General features: G+C 34.9%; 1 protein-coding gene across 2 annotated transcripts; it reads right to left on the bottom strand.

Moving 5' to 3' along the window:
- Positions 1–2118: 2118 nt before the first annotated feature.
- LOC149070148 (RNA-binding protein 5-like) lies at positions 2119–21350 on the bottom strand. Of its 2 annotated transcripts, XM_089249874.1 has the most exons (5): positions 21137–21341; positions 20886–20975; positions 19618–19691; positions 14332–14410; positions 2119–5340 (listed from the first exon to the last, which is right to left on the bottom strand). In XM_089249874.1, exon 5 carries the CDS (start codon positions 5223–5225, stop codon positions 2469–2471), a length of 2757 nt encoding a protein of 918 aa, XP_089106000.1. In that variant the 5' UTR covers positions 5226–5340; positions 14332–14410; positions 19618–19691; positions 20886–20975; positions 21137–21341; the 3' UTR covers positions 2119–2468. The 2 variants fall into 2 exon arrangements, with proteins under 2 accessions (XP_089106000.1, XP_089105998.1); XM_089249872.1 differs by having other exon boundaries at positions 20886–21350.
- Positions 21351–21906: the final 556 nt, after the last annotated feature.

The following is a 21906-nucleotide window of genomic DNA, read 5'->3' as shown; positions in this document are numbered from 1 at the left end:
GGATTTCATAGATTTCGGGAAGAACATTTAGGTGTACTAAAGTGTTTTTGTAACAAATTTCATGATTATATCATTGGTTTGTTAGTTTATATCACACAAACAAAATCCCTACCGATCTGGAACATTGATTATGCCTTTTACTATGAATCAATGGCTGGAAGGCAAATGGGGAATTTATTATTTAGTGAAGGCACACATACACTTGAACAGTTGGCACGATGGTGTAATTGATAAATTATAGGCGTCATAATGACACAAGTAAATCGTTTAGTAAATCCTCAGACAAAATGAAACTCATCCGAAATCAATCTAAAGTGAGTATTTCTAATGTGTATTATTAAAAATTGAATAATTTCAATTCCTTCAAGCGATGATTTTAATGTTCCATTTATGTGAGCATGAAGCCATTTTCAATCATACGAGGCACTAACATAACAACCTGCCCCCCCCCCCCAGCATTTTAAAAGATAGACTAGCTTTGAATACGTGATTTCCGCATGAAAATTCAAATCAGTATTGAAAGTGAGATTGCAGTGAACATTATGCGAATGCAGTTTTCTTGTGGTTATACCAATAATTCTCAATATACAAATACATTAGGACTTGACAAATTCCCCGTGTCAGATCATCGTGACAAATAGAAAAAAAATCTGTATTGGTGAATAGAATTTTGAATTTTTTGACCTCATGACTGTGTTTTTAATAAAGGAAAAGGGGGTATATTAAGTTCTAGAAGGTCAAAAAACATAATTCGGGGCAATTTTTTTCTGAGCAAAAACAATGATTGGATCCTATGAATTTTGGCTGGTAAACTTTTTTTTGATTTGTCAAGCCCTGCAATACAGCATTGATAAATGGTTATGTTACCTCTCTTCACTTTATCTTACCCAACACCAGCCTTAGATCTTTACTTCAATTATTAATAAAAATATAACTCGACTGTGCTGCATGCACTGCACTTTTGAGTGGTCTATCCTATTGGCTTTTAAAATAGAGCTTGACAAATTGAAAAATAATTTAGTGCACCAGACAAATTTCTTAAGAGCCAAGTGTATCCTTTTCAAGAAAATGGTACCAAATAATAGTCCCCCCCTCCACTTTTCTTGGAGACAATTTTAATGTTGGTACACATAATGAAATTATTTCCAAAAACTTTGTCTTTCTCAGACACAATAAATAATTTCTATATATTTGTTAATCACATATAAAAAATTATATGTATAGAAGCGAATTATATAACTTTTTAGTTGCCGTGGTGACCCAGAATTTGTCAAGCAATAATATAAAACAAATACTTTTCTCTCAGTATGAGTTTTAAACAGTGTAGTGCTGGGCTTAAAAAAACCAAAGAAAAATTCAGGCGCCATCCGAAGTACTTAGAGAGAGAGAGAGAAGCCAAGCTTTTTTTTCTTCATTTCCAAGAGAAATGGTCAAAAATATTTTTTCGGGACTCATAGATACCTCTTATAAATACCTCTTTTTATGTTGGCAGACATGCTGACATAAATTCTTAAAATTTTTTGTTGGCCTCTCAGACTCCAATTTAGTAACTGCTCAAGGAAAATTTTAAACAATACCAATTTTTTAGTCCCCATGACAATCCTGGATTTGTGAAGCCATGGAGTGATACAATATGCCTCAATTAAGTATGCAAAATATACATAATTTTGCAATGATTTCAATCTCAACTGAATTTCTTTCCCAAAATGTGATGGAGGCTGTCTCAGTTCCAGTTACATTAATTAAGGGAGGTGCTATTGTATAACATCTTTTGCTGTAACTGATTTCTCGTAGTTATCAAAAACTACAGTTGAAAACATGGTGCAGGGGAAAGAAAAGCAATGGAGAAGAGAGAAAGAGCAGAATTGCCATAACAAACACAAATTCCTATATGATTGTGTTTAGGAATTTGGCGTTGTGACACACTGCGTCACTATGCACGAGTGAATAGGAATTCATTTTTGCTGTCATATCTCTGCTCTTTTTACTTCCTGTTGCTTTGCTCTCTGCTGCACTATGAAGCTCATACTAAGAAGTGTAAAGTTCTATATAAACAAATGATAACATTTTTCCTAGTAACCACATTGAAATCATTGGAAGAAAGGCCAACCAGGTGTCTAAGTAAATGCTCCTCAACCCCCATTTTTTATTTTTTCGTTTCAATTCATAACATTTCAAGTGTATGATTAGTTGATCTCGATACATTCTTTCCTCATTTTTTATCACATCGATAATCTTGCAAACAGTATAGCATAGGCAACGATTGTAATGTTGAACAGAACATGAAAAACATGAATTTTGCATTTTTAATACAATGATGTGAACTTTTCCCGACCCCCAAATTTTGGTGTTGATAGGGAAAAAATAAGAGAACAGATAGTAGTTAGTAACACCTATGTGCATATGAAGAGTATTTCTCCCTTTTAAACTAAGTGGTGTTGTGCTTGAGAAGAGGACAGATACGATTGCTAATCTGATATTTCTTTGAACCTCGCTTGCATTGCTTTTTTGACTGCCTCTTTATACGAGTCACCTGCAGTAACACCATATGTCGAACCCTTCATGCCCAGACCTGCAGTTTTTGCTCTCTGTTGAACTTCTATGATTCCAGACATACCCTGACCAGATTTCCCCAGGCCTTGGCCTTCGCTCCAGCCCATGGCCTTCAACATTTTGTTCCCAATATTATCCTCACCAATCCCACTCTTTGTAGGTTGCTCTGGAGTTTTGGACATTTGCTCTTCTCTGTCTCTGAGATACCTAGCTTTAAGACGATTCATTGGTGGTTCATCTGGCTGCCCGAATTTCTGACGTCGCTCTTTGGCACGATCTCTGTAACCTGCATCTCTTTCTTGCCTCTCCAAATCTTCTACTTGTTTTGGAGTCAGCTTTGTGAGTTTTATAGCTTCAAGATTTTGTTTATGCAAATCTGACAGCTGCTGGTGTCTAAGTAAAGCATCTCGAGTTGGAAACTGTCGCTTGCACATCAAACATGCAAGTTTTGACCAGTCAGTCATTTTCAATTCTTCAGCTTTCATCACATTATAAGCAACTGACCCATCTCCAAGCGATTCTCCTTCTGGTTCTGAATCACTTTCACCCCCATATGCTGCAACTAATATAGGCTTATCTGACTCTGACACTGGAATACCAAACTTGCTGTCTTCTTCAGTCTTTCTCAGAACCTCAGCTATCAAGGCATTTCTTTCAGCACTGCTGGTCCTCTTTTCCATAACAGCAAAACCAGCATCAGCTGATGATGGGGATGTGAACTGAAAATCTGTTTGAGGTGACATGGCTGCCATGCCCATCTTTGCATTTTCTTTCTTTTGGTTCAAAGTCTTTGCCCACTTTTCCATTTCTTTGGCTATTTTCTTGGCAATTTTCACTTTTTCCTGCGATTTTGTTACTTTGTTGTCTTTACACTTGTCTTGAGATAATGCTTCTTCTTTTTTGGCAGCGTTTGCACTAGATTTCATTTCAGCTATTTCCTCAGCTGACTTTGGCGGTGCTGCTGCTACAGTGGCAGCTGCTATCAGTACTGCTGGAGCACTGGTTGTGTGTGACAAATAACGAGATGGGTCTCCTGATGCGGCAGCAAGGGCATTACCCTCTGAGGATGAAGAGACAGCTGATGGTGCAGGCAAGTAAGTTTGCTTTTCTCCATCCCAATACATGTACTGTTGAGCTTCAGAATTATAATAATATCTGGAATTGGAATCATAGTAAAGACCAGTGGATGGGTCATAGTAAAACCCAGAGGATTCATCATACCTATATGAAGATATGTCTGGAACAGGATAAACTCGATAAATTAAACTGTCCACTACAACTGTACCTAAATCAATAGCAGGAGCTTTACTAGGTGCAATTGGTGCTAGGGCAGTACCTTCAGTGCTAGAATTTATTTGATCGTTACTGGTATCTTGGTTAGTCCATTGTGCAGCTGCCAAAGCCACACTTGCAGCATTGGCACTAACTGAGCCATTCATAGCTGTCAAAGACCGGCGAGCATAAGACACTGTAACTTGTCTGCCATCAACAAAAAATTTGCCATTCATTGACACAAGCAAATCATGAAGTTGGGTAGCCTCTGAAGTGGAATGCAACTCAACAAATGCAAAACCTCTGGAAGTGTTTGTCACAGAGTCCTTTGCGACTCGCAGGCTTTTTATTGGAAGCATGGTTATTTGCCCTAACATAGACAGTACCCGTTCTTCTGTAGTAAGCACATCAAGGTTACGGAAAAGCAATGTGTTTGATGGATATGTGCTTACTTCATCCCCTCCATCAGCAGGAATCGAAGAAATGTCTGGATCATCTCGTGGAGCATTGCACTTGAAACATAGTTCTCTCCGTCTAAAATTATTAACCCCACACTTACTGCAAGACCAATCAGCTTTGCTCAAATAGCCACGATCAGATCCACTATCCTTAGGGATACTATAGTGCAAAGTGGATCTGTTAAACCCATCAAAAAAAACCAGACCTTGCGTGAGCTCCTTCCATCGCACAGCCTCAGATAACAGATTGAATTCAACAAATGCAAAACCCCGGGAACCCCCAGAATCTCTCTTCCTCATCAAACGCACATCTTTTGGTTTTAAGCCGCAACGCACAATTTCATTTCGAATATCATTTTCCGTAACTTCAGGACCAAGGCTTTTTATCATGATAGTGTTGTTAGGAATTTCTTCCCGCCATTCGTCTCCTCTTCCACGATCCCTGTCTGATTCTCTATCCCAATTGCGATCTCTTTCAGAGTCTCTATCCCAATTCCTACTCCTTTCCCAGGAATGGTCTTTATCTCTTCCTCTGTCACTATCACGCTCCCTGCCCCTGTCTCGATCATGATCCCTATACCTATGCTCTCTGAAAGATCGCCTGTCATCTCTTTCTCTGTCTTCATGGCCGCTGCTGCTACTCCTTCTGTCTTGATACCTGCTTCTTCTTCCATACGATTCATCACAATCATATTCATTTTCCCTGTCCCCGTAACTACTATACCGTTCTTCCCTACTGTAGTCACGGTACCTCTGTTCATGCCGTCTATTCCTATCTCGGTCTCTTTGCTGTTGTTGCTGCTGCTGTTGTGGTGGCGGAGGCGGTGGTGGTTGTTGTTGTTGCTGCACATCTCGATCTCTTTGTACAGGAAAGTTACGATCATAATCCACACCTGGAGGTGGCGGACAGTTGTCATGGTAATTCATTCCAGAATAACTCATTGTGCAACTCACATGCACAGATGTCTGGAAATCTTGAAAAATAGATGTTGATTTTCTTTTCTTAGCTCACTTAAATTTTCGTAATTGTCTCTTTGTAGTTCTCAAGGCCACAAACCTGTGGAATATCACAATCATACACATATTAAAGTACACAGTAAGCAACATCTGGTGTTTTTTACACTGCATATATCCATTAACTTGCCGTTCCTTTGTGACTGATGCACTTTTTTAAAGCAACATTTACCAGGCAATCTCACCATATATTAGGAAGAATATATTTTTCATTCCATATATTGAAGAAGTCATGTCCACAAAACTGGATAATTAACAGAACCTGCTAATAACTTACCTTCATCATCATTGGCATTAAACATACACATACTCACCTCAGCAAATGAGAAATTTAATTCATTTTGAATAAATATTGATCACAAAGAGAAATGGCAGCACACAATTTCAATGCACATTTAGTCTAAATTTGGACTAAAATTTCCAAAATGTATACATACATTTTGAAAAATGAAGTTGCATGTGTACATGTACAGGTTACCCTTGCTTCATATGATTTCACTTTATGCAATTTCACTATAACACAGGGAGTAATAAATGATTTCCGGGCTATTAGGCCATGGTCAAAGGCATTTTTTAATGACGTTTTACCCACATCTGTGGCAGGCATCATCTGAGGTTAAACACATAGGTTTCTGGGACAAGCAAAATCTATGATGCCTTTCTCCCTTGTCGCAGAAACCTACATGTGATTAACCTCAGAAAATGCCTACCACAGATGTGGGCAAAACATCAGGAAGAAAATGCCTAAGACCATGGCCTAACTGCCTGGAAACTGATTGTAACTCATTGAACATTGGCCATGAAAGCCTCCACCATAACACAATTTTGAAAACTTGATTTAAGGAATCAGAAATTATAAATTTACAATAGGATTGATTTTGATCCAAAAAATGAGCTTGCAAATCAAAGATATGACATGGTTAAAATCACAAAATATGTGAATGAAATCTTTACATTTCACTCATCAGAGGTTACATTTCACTCTGCAAACATCAGCATTGCTATCAGAATTTTAATTAAAGAAAATTATCCTGGACTAAAATTGTCATATTTACAAGGGATATTTAGAATTCTATGGCTTGCTACAGTAATTTTCCCGTAGAGACAAAGATGTCAGTTGAAACAATTGCAATTTTTTTAATTGAAAAAGTTTTTACCCTGTCATCATCAGAACCCATCCATTTATCACCCGATTGAAGATGACATGACATGTCAATTAAGAATGATCAATTTATCCTTCTAAGAAAAAAATTGCAGAACCAATTAATAATGCAAAGTGATGGACACTCATATTGTATCATAATGCATGAGCTATATTTTTCATTTATCATTTACAGTCATAAAGTGCATTACAGTAAAACTTTGATTAACTGCCAGTTTCTGTTATCATCATCGTCTAAAAAAAATACAGAAAAAACAGGCCCAGGTTTTAAGGTCCAAAAATATTGGATCACTGCTATGGTTTCTCAAATGCCACCGGCAATCATAGATTACCCCTGCTTGTAATTTGTAAATCCAAAAAACTGTGTGCTTTCGAAAATTTCATATGAACGTATTGCCTGTGAACTATTATGCCCAAAAAAGTGCTTGGATGAACCAAAAAAATTTTTCAGAATGGTTCCACAACGTTTTCGTGCCTCAAGTTAGAGTTCATATTGCCAAAAAACAGTTGCAGTAGGAAGCACTGCTGTTAATGGACAATGCCCTGACACAACCCCCTTGTGAACTCAAAAGTGATTGATGGCAAAATAACATAGCTCTTTCTCCCAGAAAATACAACTCCACTTATCCAACCCATGGACTAGGAATGTATTTGTACCAAATGAAAATATGTAGTGACGTTACAGAAGAGCTTTTATCGAAGGCTTGCTTTCATCTGACTGTCAAAGAATTTTGGAAGAGATGCAACATAATGGATGTTATTTTCAATGTCGCCACAGTGCTTGGGCTGACCTTATATTAAAGTTTATATTGATCATTTTGTAAAATTAAATACAATATGTATTATTCACTTTTAAAGGATTCTATTTTCATTTTCAGCCCATAGTGAAATCATGTTACTGTACATATGTACTAAGAGATTTCTGTTATCCGTCACGACCCTGGTCCGGACGGTGACGGTTAATGGAAGTTTTACTGTATATAAATTTGCACCGTTGTTTCAAGCGTAGTTGACATTTAATGCAATAAATACATTTATCAACTAGGTCTCATATATATCAGGAAAAATATAGCTAATGTGGACACCCGGTACAAAAACCAGCCACGTTATTTTCTAAAAGCAACTTTCAGTATAAGCTTACACAATAAACATAAAAAATTTTGAAAATACCAGATAAATATCAAGGAAACAGTTACTTTCCGGATATTATGCTGAGGTGAACTTGGAAAGAAAAGTAATCACGTCTTTGCCGGGACTCGAACCCAGGCCCTCTTGCATACCAGGCAAGCATGCTATCATCTACACCACTGGAGACATGACCCTGCCTTCCTTATTTCACGACTTGTGGCATGAGGTGCTGAAGTAGAGGCATTAGTAGCCTCTCTTAACTTCGAGAAATGGCCCCCGGGTGGGACAGTTTAGAGTGAGATAGATGGCTTTTTTCTCAGCCCGAGATATCAAGGAGAGTTCACCTCAGCATAATATCCGGAAAATAACTGTTTTCTTGATATCGCGGGCTGAAAAAAAGCCATCTATCTCACTCTAAACCGTCCCACGCTAATGCCTCTACTTCAGCACCTCACGGCGTGAAATAAGGAAGGCAGGGTCATGTCTCTAGTGGCGTAAATGGTAGCATGCTTGCCTGGTATGCAAGAGGGCTTGGGTTCGAGTCTTGGCGGAGACGTGATGACTTTTCTTAACCTCAGCATATCCAGAAAATAACTGTTTTCTTGATATCTTGGGCTGAGAAAAAAGCCATCTATCTCACTCTAAAGCAGATAAATATTTATGCAAACCTGGAAACACAAGAATCTTCAAATATAAGAAATTTTTGCTAATGGATTATAATTTTAATCCCATCAGGGTTGGCAAGTTTTTGACAAACAGGGTCCTGGGGGAAATGGACACTTTCTGTATTTACTTATGTGAAATACTATTACATGTTTTATTTTTCTAAATGCAGATGTAGTTTTAAGTACACAAACTATGGTTAAAAGATTAGTAATCATACAAAGGTAGCAAATAAAGTGATGGCACCATAGTCAAGAATGCTCCAAAACAGTGCACACATGCAAAATGGAAATGAGGGAAATTAGGTGGAGCTAGTGTCAATGTTTGGTGTGGATAAAGGGGACAGCAGAGTGAGAAATGTAGTCGAAGTGCATGATTGATATGGAGTGTCTTATCATACCATCTCTAAAATTTCATCAAAAATTCAACTTCAATCACCAATTTTAAAAATAAGCTGGCCTGTGGCAAAAAGGTTAATGAATGTTATCAAAAATTGTGTAAAGCCTATGAATTGCAATGCATTACCATATTAAGCAGTTGCACAAAGTGTCAGTATGTTTAATGAGGGTCAGAATAAGGCTAAAACTATGACAAAAAATGCACCTTTTACACATTTCTGAAAATTTCTTAATAAAAATGGTGCATGCATGGAAGTGTTTGTGATAATCACAGGGCTTGTGTGTAGCAAATCACAAAAAATCTAGGCAGCAGCAGAAAATTTTTCGAGTTAATCATTTTATTTTTCCAAGAAAAACAGGTTGAAAAATCATGTTTGTTCTAAACTTTTTCAGGACATAGCAACCCCCTTCCATGTCGATAGATACCCTTATATGAATTCAAAAAACTTTCATGTTGTCCTGACTGTAATTCAGTAACCACATATAAAAAATTTTAGACACCAATCCTAATTTTTTAGTCCCCATGGCGACCCCAGTATTCAAGATTTATGAAGCCCCGATGTATGCACACATGCCTGAAGTATTTATGATATTTGAGACACACATTTCCATGTGTTCGATAAAATGCTGCCATGCATCTTCCAAGTTGAAAGTGAAAGTGGCAGACGACTGAATATTTGTGTTTTGCTAGCATTATGGTGTTGGGCTGTCCGTTTTCAGGGGAGCAACTATTTTGCTCCCACGAATGTGAGATCAGCTCATATTTGCACCCAGGAATGCAGAAAATCAACGTGTAAACCACAACTGTCTCATCTGCAGTCTGAATAAATAAAGAAATCCATCCTCAATTGCTGTGGTACACAGAAACCACTTTGCTGATGACATCCAATGGCTCCCACAAATTCGAAAAAAAGGTGCAGTACTTTGTTGATGTAATTAAATTTCATCTAAACTTATTCCAAATAATACTTGTCAACTGTAAAAAATTAGCTTCATTTAACCAAATTAATCAAATATACTAAATAACTAAAAATAAAAATATTCTCAGGTTTATTTCATCTATGATATAGATAATGCAAAAAACTTTTCCCCCTTTCTCACCCATTTTCTCTTATTTATTAATACCTTTTAACCAGAGTTGCAATTTTGGCCAATCAAAAACAAATTTCGACTAGGATGCTAGCCAAAAACTGGTTTTAACAAGTCAAAACTAACCCAAAGTTCTGAAACCAAAACAGTTGAAATGATTGTTTTAAAACTGATGCATTAATTGTTTTTACTGTTTCTCTTTCATATTAGATTTTACAATAGAATAAATTTCTATCTTTCAACAAGCCTTAGAATATTTTTGTTATAAAACAGGGTTGCATTCATTTTGACCAGGAAGTGGCATACTAAAAAGAAAGTAGCAATACCATAACTTAACACTTTATGGGATCTGGCAAAGCAAAATAACAATGTTATTGGACATCCTTGGAAATCAAAACGTGAAGAAGAATTTAAAAATATATTGAAGGCCATTTAAAACCAGATATAAAAAAATTGTAGTAGCAGTTTCAAAACCCCTTGAAAAATATTGTTATGGGGGGATTTATTGTAGAAAGGAAATATTGGTGTATCGAGACATTTAAGATTAGACTAAATGAATTCCAAACAGGATTTTAAAAAATATTGTTGCATATATGCAGTCGATTCCAGTTTTAATAAATACTGTTATAGTGGTAAAACTTTTCTAATCCCCCAGATAAGTTCACATAGGAACAATGTAAAAAACCTTGAATTCTTTTATAATGAAATTTCGCTATAATGAAGTGATTCCTCCAGTCTCTTGGAGTTCGTTATAACAAGATTTGACTGTATTTATCGTTATATCGACTATTGTTTCAGGAACATTTCACTGTATCGTTAGGCTATACATCTAATCCCACCATTAGCCACCATGCTGTAAACATTGAGAAACACCAGCTTTTTGAATATGAGAGTTTGGCCCATTCCTGGCAAGTTGGGAAAAATGAAGTTTAATAAGGGTCACAATACATTCAGAGAACTGACATCAATCTATATTGAATACTGAATAAACACAAGACCACAACAGGCAAATGTCCAATAAGGTGGCTGAAAAAAGATGCCCATAACAAATAGGGTTTTCATATATTTCTCTAAAATACAGCCACCTAATTAAAAATAGAATTATAAAAACTAAAAATTATCTATTATTATGACCTATAGATAAAAGATGGCACAATTGATTTTTTAGAAGGTCTCTCTCTCAAAAAAAACAATCTTCTGTTGGCAACGGCAGTTGATACTGGTTTCTATTTATCGCAAAGAAGTATGATTGGCAGAGAACATTCCAGAAGATTCCCCACCCCTCCAGACAGTAGCACCATTTTCCAGGGACAATGAGAACTATTGAGAAATTTCTCTGAGTCTATAAAAAGTGTTATTAGGATGATAGGAGAATGAGAATAAGAGAGAGACTACGAAAAGTCAGTTGTGATTGAACTTTGCAAGAAAGTTGTTCGCTCTCTAATTAGCTTGTAAATTGCAGTTCTGTAAATAAATCTGTGTTTGTTCGTCTAATCACTTTTTGTTTTGTAATCTCGAAATATTGTGGATATTGTTCGGAACAATTTGGTGTCAGAAGTGGGATAATTCAAGACTTGCATGAGCATGAAAACGAGGAGAATGAACATGAATGAAATGTGAGAACAGCTGCACATGGTAAAATACAATACAATGCCCATAAAAAATAATTATGGTTGTCTTATGTAAGTAAGGATAACTTCTCGATTTACGCCAATATGCTTATCATATTTCTTCCTAAACGTGACAATTGTGCTGGAATTTACTACCCCCAGAGATAAGCTATTCCATTAATCCACAACCCTATCAGGGAAAAAACTCCTTACGACACCCCAACCTTGAATTGTCCCTTACCAATTGATACTGGTGTCCTCTTGTCAAAGCAGTTGATTGACGCCATATTAATAATTCATGGTCCATCTTATCCATCCTGTTAAAACCGTTGAGCCCTTCGATAACATTCCCAGACACCTGCATTCTTCCAATGTAAACATACTCAAAAAACGAAGTCTTTCTTCATAGCTTAAGCCCTGAGCACCAACAAGAGCACAGTAACTCTTTTCTGCACTTCCTTCAAACAAGTCCAAGTCTCTCTGTATAGGTATGGTTTCCAAAACCTTAAATATGCAAATTGGAATAAAATGACAGCTTTCACTATAGCACACATGCTTTGCCCAGAAATTTGATAATGAAAATTGAGCATTTAATCATTGCTCTAAGCTAATTATCATCAGTAAATTCAGTGCTGTGTTTTGCACATTTATCTATCTGCTACTTAACGGAAAACAACACTGAACAATACTCTGTATTGTAATCCATAACATCTATACAGTTCAGTCTTTGATTTGATTCTCAGTCTCCATCATTTGTGATAGTGTCTTGTCTACAGCTGTTGTTTCTTTTGTGTGTGCAATGTCTTTGCAGTCGAAATGGAAGTATAAAACATTAACTTTTGTTTTTAAAAAATGAGATTATTAAAAAGCTTAGGAAATGTGTTTTGGAAGTTGGTTGACCTTGCCAAGGAATACGCCCTGTGCAACCAGTTTTTTTTTTTTGTTCCAGTGGAATAATACAGTCAGGTATAATTGCCTATTTTGTTAAACAAACAATGGTAGTTTTAACAGGTAGGTTTATCATGAAAACTCATTTCAATAAATTTATAAAATATACAATATTTTAAATTGATATTTAAAGTTCAGTTCATTTTTTGCATTGCATGCATTTTGTTAATAAAAATCTGGCATACAGTGGCTTACATAATTTGGATGAATTGTTTTTTCAAAGACCTAACCAGTACCCAAATCCAGCATTTTCGGTATATAATCCGGTGTACCCCAGGTCTGATATGTGCCAGATTACAGAGAGTCTACTATAATACAAAAACACTTTGCAGTCTACAAATTTTTACATTTAGCTCACTTAAGCTAGAAGAAAGATTACTAAGTAGCTGATATTTGCAATAAACTAAAATAAATGGTAGCTAAAGTAAACGTGTGAATTTTGAGCTATCTTCAACATAGTTCGAAAACACAAAGAATCCTGAAATGCAGAAAACTCTAAGAATTTCTAATTCTTAAAGTCCAGAAATTCAAGAATTTTTTGGAATCTGTGACTTGAATTTTTGGGAACGTCAGAAAATATGGGTATTTCTGGCATGCTCATCTCCTCTTTGATGTTTCCCAATTTTTTTTTTCAAATTTATTTATTAGTTTCCAAAGTTAAATTACACATAAAACAGTCAAATCATACAAACTATGTTTTTAGGGCCAGAGTTTGACATGTGAACAGTGAATTTTTGCATGATTCTAAATACCTCACTATGAGCTGACCAGAGGAAATGTAAGAATAACACTGAATTATGATTTGTGATGTACAATTTATGTTTATGAAGTATCACATTGTACCAAAAAAAGTAATATATATATATATCAATATCATCAAATTGATACTTTTGTGTAGTATTCAAAAGTGTAATACAGTAAACTCTTTTACAGAAAGGAGAAATAACTGAGAATTACATTAATTAACTAATTATAATTTTTTACAGTGAAAAAATACTTTTCACACAGTGCATTTTCAATTAATTATTTACTGATAACATAACATAAAGCCTAAAATGAAATCATTTTTCAGACTCTTATCACTTTGCTGTGGGAAAAGTTTTACTTTACCATTAAAAACCTAAGGCTCACAGATCTGATTTTTATTTAATGCATTCAGGGCTATGCATAAAAAACTGGTCCACCTCAATTGCACAAATACTTCTAACACCACAATAGATAAGATTTATCTTATCTGTCTCTACCAAATGTGTCTTTGGCTTTTTAAGTCTGCAGTCATAATGGATAATTTTGCCAGAGATGCCTTGGTCCCCCCCCTCGGGGGCAGAAGTGCTTACGTTGTTTCTTATGACAAAGCCTGGGTGTCTCATGGTTTCTCCAGTCATAATGGTTATCTATTTGATATTTCATTGAAATCTAAAAGAACAAGAATATGGGTGCAATTTTCATGAAATGGGGGCAGGTCAATTTTCCATGCCCAACCCTATACAATAAAGTTGTATATAAAAATAGAAATACATGCATTATTATTATCTCAGTATTATTGTGAAATTACAAGAAGGGAACAGTTTGCTTTATATACAATGTGGTATTTTATTAGATAAATATATTAGTATATAATTACAGTTATTTTCTTCTCTCAAGATTAAGCAAATGATTTCTTGTTAAATCTGCTTTCTTCTAAATTTAAGTTGAAACTATTTTTAGGAGGAAAAACATTCAGAGTTAATTTAAATTTTATACTCCTATCAATAAAAACTTTTATCAGCCTCCCCTATTTTTCAACCAGTCATTTGTGAATCACATCAATAGATGTAGTCATCTTATGCTCCCATACTAAATGTACCCAGATGACCAATTATCATTAAATGAACAAATAATTGAGCATTAGATGACTCATCATTATCGTAAACTTTATAACATGGCATTCAATTTAAATGGAGATTGTGTGATGTTAATAGCACACATATAAAATTAACAAATTTGTGTTAACAAGGTACAAAAATTTATCTATGCAAACAGAATAATTATCATACTATGCATGGCTGAAAAATCCCTTTGGCACCAGAGATATGACAGTCACCATAACCATCTGCTTCTAGTAACTGGAATAACCTGGATGAAAAAGAAAAGAACTATTAGTATCACTTCATTAAAATTAGTATAGATAATTGCAAAAACATAAATTGGTACTTGCAGAAAATACACATTTGCAATTTAAAATATTTTTAATGGAAAATGTCATATCATTTCTGGTACAAGTTCATAATCATACTTTTAAGATAAGTGTATCAGGGTTTGACAAATTGGAAAAAAAATTCGGTGCAAGCCAAAAAATGTCTTGGGAGCCAAGCACATTTTTTTGTGTAATATTCCATCGCTAACTTTTCAGGGACTTGAAGATCCAAATTCTTGTTGGTAGACATGCTAATGTAAAGAGAGATATTTCATTCTTCATTTCTTGTGTTTGCCCTTCCATTCATTTCTTGTTTGCCCTTCCATTCATTTCTTGTTTGCCCTTCCATTCATTTCTTGTTTGCCCTTCCATTCATTTCTTGTTTGCCCTTCCATTCATTTCTTGTTTGCCCTTCCATTCATTTCTTGTTTGCCCTTCCATTCATTTCTTGTTTGCCCTTATATTCATTTCTTGCATTTGCCCTTCCATTCATTTCTTTGTTTTGGAAAGAGTTCTTCATTAATTTGACAGAAGGAAAAAGACGGTGTTTGATTGACTCATGGAATAAAAATTTCATTTGAATTGGATGCAAGACAACTGACAAACTGAAATTCAACATATTTTCTACAATGATAAATTTCAGTTTGCCAATTGTCTTGCAGGCAGTTGAAATGACATTTCCATTTTGTTTGGTGAACATCATGTGCAGTGTTTACCAATGCATATCTAGATGTGTGATTCCTGTATCAAAATTCAATTTTACTCCTCAAAATTTTGTTGATGAGTGAAAATACTCCTTCAAATTCTAGGTTTTTTTCTTTTGGTAGAGTTATTTCTCAATGGTAATAAAAAAATTCCCCTTAAGGTTTTAGAGTGAAATTACATTTCATGATTATATTTTTGGATAGCACTGATCATGTTATGAAGGAAAATGGCATAAGCAAACTTAAAAAGAAGAAAACCCTGTCTTTTATGAAAGAAAAAAATTAGAGATCCTGAGAAAATATGATTTGTTTGAAGTTGCTTTTTCAAGAAAATGTGGCATACAAAGAACATTTTGAGCACCATTTTTAGAGGAAGACTGATGCCAGAACACTCATTCAACAGAAAAAGACAACATGCTCAGACAAAAGTTGAAGAACTTCCAAATGAGTAAAATTTACTCACATGTAAAATGTACCAACATCAAGATTTCTACTAAAAGAAAAAGCTGTTGAAATCACAGAAGAGTTAAGCAAAATCATAATTTTGTAGAAAATACCAAATAGGTGAAATGTTAAAAATATCACTTACAATTTCAGGAAATTTATAGAGAAGCTGGATGAAAATATTTTGAACAAATTTGAAAATTTGGTTCCCTTGCATTCAATATAGCCCTCATGACATTTTGGATGCTGACAAATGTATCAGTTCTATTATTTTCTGATTTTTTTTTTGAAAAATCTTAGGTACACATTTTTCAATATTTACCGTATATAAAGCCGAGTTTTTTTGTGGAAAAATTCGTTCCTCAAGTGGGGGGGGGGGGGGGCTCGGCTTATACTCGGGTCAGTTTTTGATGAGAAAATATCGCCCCCCGCAATCAGTAGTCATTTTTGTAGCAGTGTCCGAGAAACCAGCATTATTGGTATGGGATATGTTCAAACCCCACAGAACCGATAATGCCAAGGCAGAGGCTAAGAAATCGAAAAAATCATTGGTTGGTGGTGGCTAACGCGTTCATTGTAAAGCCTTTAGATGTCTGAGCATCAACGATCCTCGCAAAGATTATTTGAGGAATTTGTGGATCGAATGAGAGTTCCGATGATAAAGAAACTACAAAAAGTGGTGCCTTGAAGAAACCTGACATTGGCCTAGTGTGACAATGGGTGTATACGAGGCGTGGAGTTCTGTGTTTTCGCCGAAATTATCATCCGATACTTCAAAAAATGTTGCATCAGCAATGCGATGGACGGAACTGAAGATGATATCCTCTTTGAAAGTGACAATGGCAATGACAGCCCAGATGAAGATAAAAACGAAGATGCCGACCCCCTATGATGTTTGATGGATTACGGTGAGCTTGGAAACTTAGAAGAAAAGGATTAAAAAGTTTGAATCATTTTCTATTGTAAATTCCCATAAGCTATTCATTTTGCATGAAAATATAAGAATTTTATTTCTCTGAAATGAACATATCTTTTGCGGTCGGCTTATACAAGCGTTTTCAATTTATTGCAGATTTGGTGGTCCTGAAGGTGGGAGGTCGGCTTATACACGAGTATATATGGTATTTATTTATATCTCAGGTGCATGTGCTCAATAGTCAAATTATATTTACTCATTCTTGAGTCACCCTGCTTATGAAGTCACCTTTATCCTGTCCCACACAGGGGCAACATTATACAAAGTCTAACCCTCACGGTTTATGCTGGATAAAAAATTAAGTGAAAATGAGGGAGAAGGCTTTATCAAATTGCTACATTGCTAACGATTTAAGGTTGGATGTCTTTTCGTTTCGTACCTCCTGTACGCATTTTTGCAAAAATTGGCTACTACTTCTTTTGCATTCTAAGATTTTTTTTTTCATTTTGCAAAAAATGCTACTGTAGCTTAAACCCTGCTAACCATACTTTAAAGTATACACACGCCATAAGCGTTTCCCAAAACTTGAATTTCAAAATTCAAGTTTTGCTCGGGATGCTCTCTGTGGTGAGACTTTTTAACTGGAATAGCTGAAGCTACATATATGAATTTTTTTGGCTGGTATTATATTTTATGATATATAGAGACTGACTAAAATGGAATTCCTGGAAATTAAATCCCTAAGAGGGGGGAATCATGAGGGATTCAAATGTTATATAGAAGAATCATCAGCCAACAGTTTTTCAGATTACCAAATCCAATGCGAGCGAAGCCACAAGTTACAGCTAGTAATTTTGAAAATGACTGGCAAAAACTTCACCATCAAATTCTCATGTTTTTACATATTTATCTAAAGTCTTGATATTAAGACAAAATCAAGAATAAGTAACCTTTTATTTATATCATTAATTAGACAATTTATTTGCTTGTTTCTCACAACATAAAAAGGAAGTGCCACCAAATTTACACTGTTGTTGACAGCTCTTTTAAATCAGAGTTCATACTACGATCTGAAAATGCACTCGAGGATTAAAAACATTTATTTGTTGCCTAACAAAATTTGCTAAGATTTTTTGCACTGTAATTGGTACACAGAGTATACAGTGTGTGTGTGTAAGGGTGTTCACTGCATTACACTTCTGTGTACTGCACAAAAAGTAACAGTACCAACAACTTCATTAACACTATCAGTGTTGGAAATAATGGGTTACAAAATACTGATGTCATTAAATGAGTTAATTAAGAAAAAAAACTCTGGAGACGAGTTTAAAAATGTACTGAAGTAGATTTTGAATGAGATATGAAAAGCATATTGTAGCGATTTCAAAATGTCTGGAAAAAATATCCCAATAGAGAGATTTACTAGTAAAATAATATGCATTGAGATGAATTTGACAAAAAAGAAACAAAAAAAACATCATAAGGAAGGCAGGGTGAGGCCGGGCAAGCATGCTAACATCTACACCACTGGAGTGTCTCTCCAGTGGTGTAGATGGTAGCATGCTTGTCCGGTATGCAAGAGGCCCTGGGTTCGAGAGTCCTGGCAGAGACGAGATGACTTTTCTTTCCGAGATCACCTCAGCCTAATATCCAGAAAAATAACTGCTTTCTTGAAAAAAAAAATCATTATAGAGAGATAGATTTATCGTAGTAGCGGGTATCTTTGTAATGAATCAGTGTGAATAATTTTTCCAATCACTATGTGTAATTTGATGACATTTTAAATAATAATGTCATCTCTGAATCATGTTAATTAACATAATTCAGAGAATTATTACTCATTAGTAGAGCCCGGATTATATGCAAATGCATATGTGCATATGCTTTTGCATATTTTGACCTTTTTTAGCATTAATGCATATAAATGCATAAAATCAAAGAATTTTCAGTATAAGTGCATATTTTGAAGGTTTATTTAACTCACTCACATTTTTTTTTATAATTTTTCAAATAAATATTGTTCATAGAAATAATATATTGTTCAAGTAAATATTTTTATAATATCGATTTTTTTCCCGCAGGTGAATTAATACATATTTATAAAGTATTTTACGAATATTAGCCGTTTTATTGTGAGGCTATTTCTAGAGATATGTCGTGTTAAATTTTTTTTAGAAATAGTGTCGAAATTTTTTGTTACTGGTATTTTCGTTATTGAGCAACTACAACGAACTAAAAGTAGAAACGATGCATTTTAAAAACACATCTGCTTTTTTTTGCATGGTAATTTTTTTAATGCATATTTTCTCATTTTTTGTACATACTTCGGAATTTTTGACTTTTTCAAGATTCCTAGTGCATATTCTGCAGTATTTAATGCATATTTTGGGATTTTAAGTTCCCCCTTTTATCATTTTAAGTGCACATTTTGGCATTTAAAGTGCACATTTTAGTATTTTAAGTGCACATTTTTGTATTTTAAGTGCACATTTTGTATTTTAAGTGCATATTTTTGTAGTTTTAAGTGCATATTTTTGCATTTTTCAGTGCATATTTTTGCATTTTTCAGTGCATATTTTTGCATTTTTTAGTGCATATTTGCATATTTTTAGAGCATATTTTGCCCCTTTTTTAGTGCATATAATCCGGGCTCTACTCATTAGAATGATCAACTTGATGAATGGATAAATAATGTTCAATTCTACTAATTTGTCTCAGTTGCGCTTGGCTTTGTCGAAAAATGTATGGGCAAGCGTTATATCTACCGCTTGGCATAGAAATAAAGATAACGAAGACTGCTAGCCCCAAAGCAGAATGTTCAGCACTGTTCTCATTCAGCGACGTACGTCACAGATTTTGGCACATTCTACTTTGGGGACTGCTAGTAACAGTGTGAGAAAAATAAACCTTTAGTGGTGGTGATGCAAATCTATCCCACAATGCACCACAAATCTCAAACACATTTGAAATGCAGGTATAATTATATTAGCATGATAGACCCCCGATTGTTATTTTTTAGATTAACATGTTATATCAAATAAATTTTTAACAATATAAAAAGAAGTAACAATCAACGACAAACCTTTTTTCTTTATAATTAGCTGCAAATCATCTTCCCATGATTAATTTGATCAACACAAGCTCAATTCCTATCTCCTAAACAAAGAATTTAAAGATAAGATATATTAAACAATGGCAAGTGCAGACAATGAAAATCCTAACCAGTGTGTTCTGACTCTTAAGAATGTCCCCAATTTTCTTTGAAATTGGGTAGGAGATATACCGTGTGATAACCTCTTATTTCCGCACAATTTCTGAAAGTTACAGAGAATATGAAAAGCTTAGAATCTTTGATACTCTAGAAACCAGTGATTCTCAAACTTTTATCACTCATGGTTTCCAAGAGCAGTACACTCTTGATAATCCAGCTGTGTGCGAGTCCGCCCTGTCCAGTAACCCAGCATTTTCCCTTGGAGCATGGAAGAGGAAAACCAGTCACAGCATGTTGCTACATAGAAATTCATATTATTTGAATGGTCTCTTTTCAATTGACTTCCAGTAATTCGGCACACCTTGGTCTGATATGCGCCGGATTAACAACAGTTTGATATATATAGTTATAATACTGTAGTTGATATATATAGCAGTATATTACTATACTGCAGTAGCTTCAGCTCGCTGCGACACAAGTTGAACTAAACATTGAAATGCATACTTTTATTAGTGAGAATGACTTGATAATGTGTATCAGGACCGTAACAAGGATTTTTGCCACCGTCACAACTTTAAAATTTGATAATATTGTAACGCCGTTCACCCAGGTCTAAATTTTGCCACCCAGGACTGTTGCCCTCCCTAGTTACGGCCCACCTATTACAGCAGACACCTTCAATCTTTGGCACAGCACAGCCACATTTCAATGAAGCCCATGGGCCATTTGGCTATCCTACACATTATCAAGGAGCTTGGTGGGCCTCAAATAGCCAGCGGGCCAAGTGTGGAAGACCCCTGGTTTAAATAATCAGCAAATCATGAGTGGTACCACTTAATTAAAAACGTTATTTGCTCACTAGCGAGTCACATAATGATAGAATTTCCCCCATTATCTCATTGATTTAAATCAATATAAATATAGCAAGCACTGCAGTTGAAAGTTCAACTCGGTGTCATAGTTAAATGGTAAAGAAAAAAAAATTAATTACAGTATAGCTGAACTAATTTCAATACACCATTTCAATTAATAGGTATTAACACTTATAATGACATAATTACCGGCATTGGTTATTATAATAATCACTTCCATTGTTTAAAAATTATCATTAGGGGAAGAGAATTATCTCCATTTATTACCTGAAAGACACGAAATCCAAAAACTAACACCAATTTTGACACATTGTTTTGGTTAGACATAAATCCAGACGAGCGTAGGCGGTACGATTCCTGCGATAATGAATCAGATTAGATCTCAGATTCGAAACCTCCACTTTTCGCAAATATAACGGGCGCTATAATTGGTCAAACGCATCGAAACAGGTTCTCCATTCATCAAAGGATAGGTAGCAGCACTTAACCCTAAACAACATATCTGACGTATTACTTACAAAGCAATTTTTAAAGGCCTTTGAAAATCATCCAACTTTCAAATTTTTCAATGGATATTCGGAAAGATTTGGCTAATAAAACTCCTCAATAATCATCTGAAATGTTTTCTGCAATCGCAGATCAAACGTCATCACAGACGCTTCTAAACAAACGTTGACGACAACGAAAACATCAAATGCCGCTTGCTTACCATACGGATATTCTACGGACTTCGCTGAGACACCTCTGTTATCTCTTGTGATTCGTCATCATGTCTAATATGCGCTCTTACGATTGATCCGAATTAAACCCCGTAGTTGATGACGTCATAATGATATAGAAAATTGATCAAAACAAATCATTAATAAAAATCAAATCATCATAATTATAAATTAATAAATTGTGATGAAACTGTAGAGATTAATCAATCGGGAAAAATGATTGATCGCTTTCTTTTCAAGAGCATTAAAATTTTCTTTTGTGATTGTTTTTATGCTGTTTTCCTGCATTTTTTTCCATATTAGGTTTAGATAAAATTTGATCACTTAATTCTGTTACTTAAAAAAAAGAATACTTTTGTTTCTATTTATTTTTAATGGCAGCAATATTAAAAAAAAAGTTTTATGCTTATAATTTTTTCAATGGGTTCGTTAAGTTTTTACTGCCATCTATTGAATTTTTTATTTCTTCCATTATACTTTCAGTTATTTAATGTCAATAGATGGCGCTAAAGAAAACTTGTTGATTTAATTTAGGAAAATCGAAGGGAAAACAAGTAAAAAAAAAAAAG

This window comes from Pholcus phalangioides, unplaced genomic scaffold (assembly GCF_987345545.1).
Source record: "Pholcus phalangioides strain wild (caught in Gottingen) unplaced genomic scaffold, Ppha-v1.0 ptg000022l_1, whole genome shotgun sequence".
NCBI lineage: Eukaryota > Metazoa > Arthropoda > Arachnida > Araneae > Pholcidae > Pholcus > Pholcus phalangioides.
Note: the sequence above shows the minus strand (reverse complement) of the source record. Positions and strands in the feature narration are given on the sequence as shown.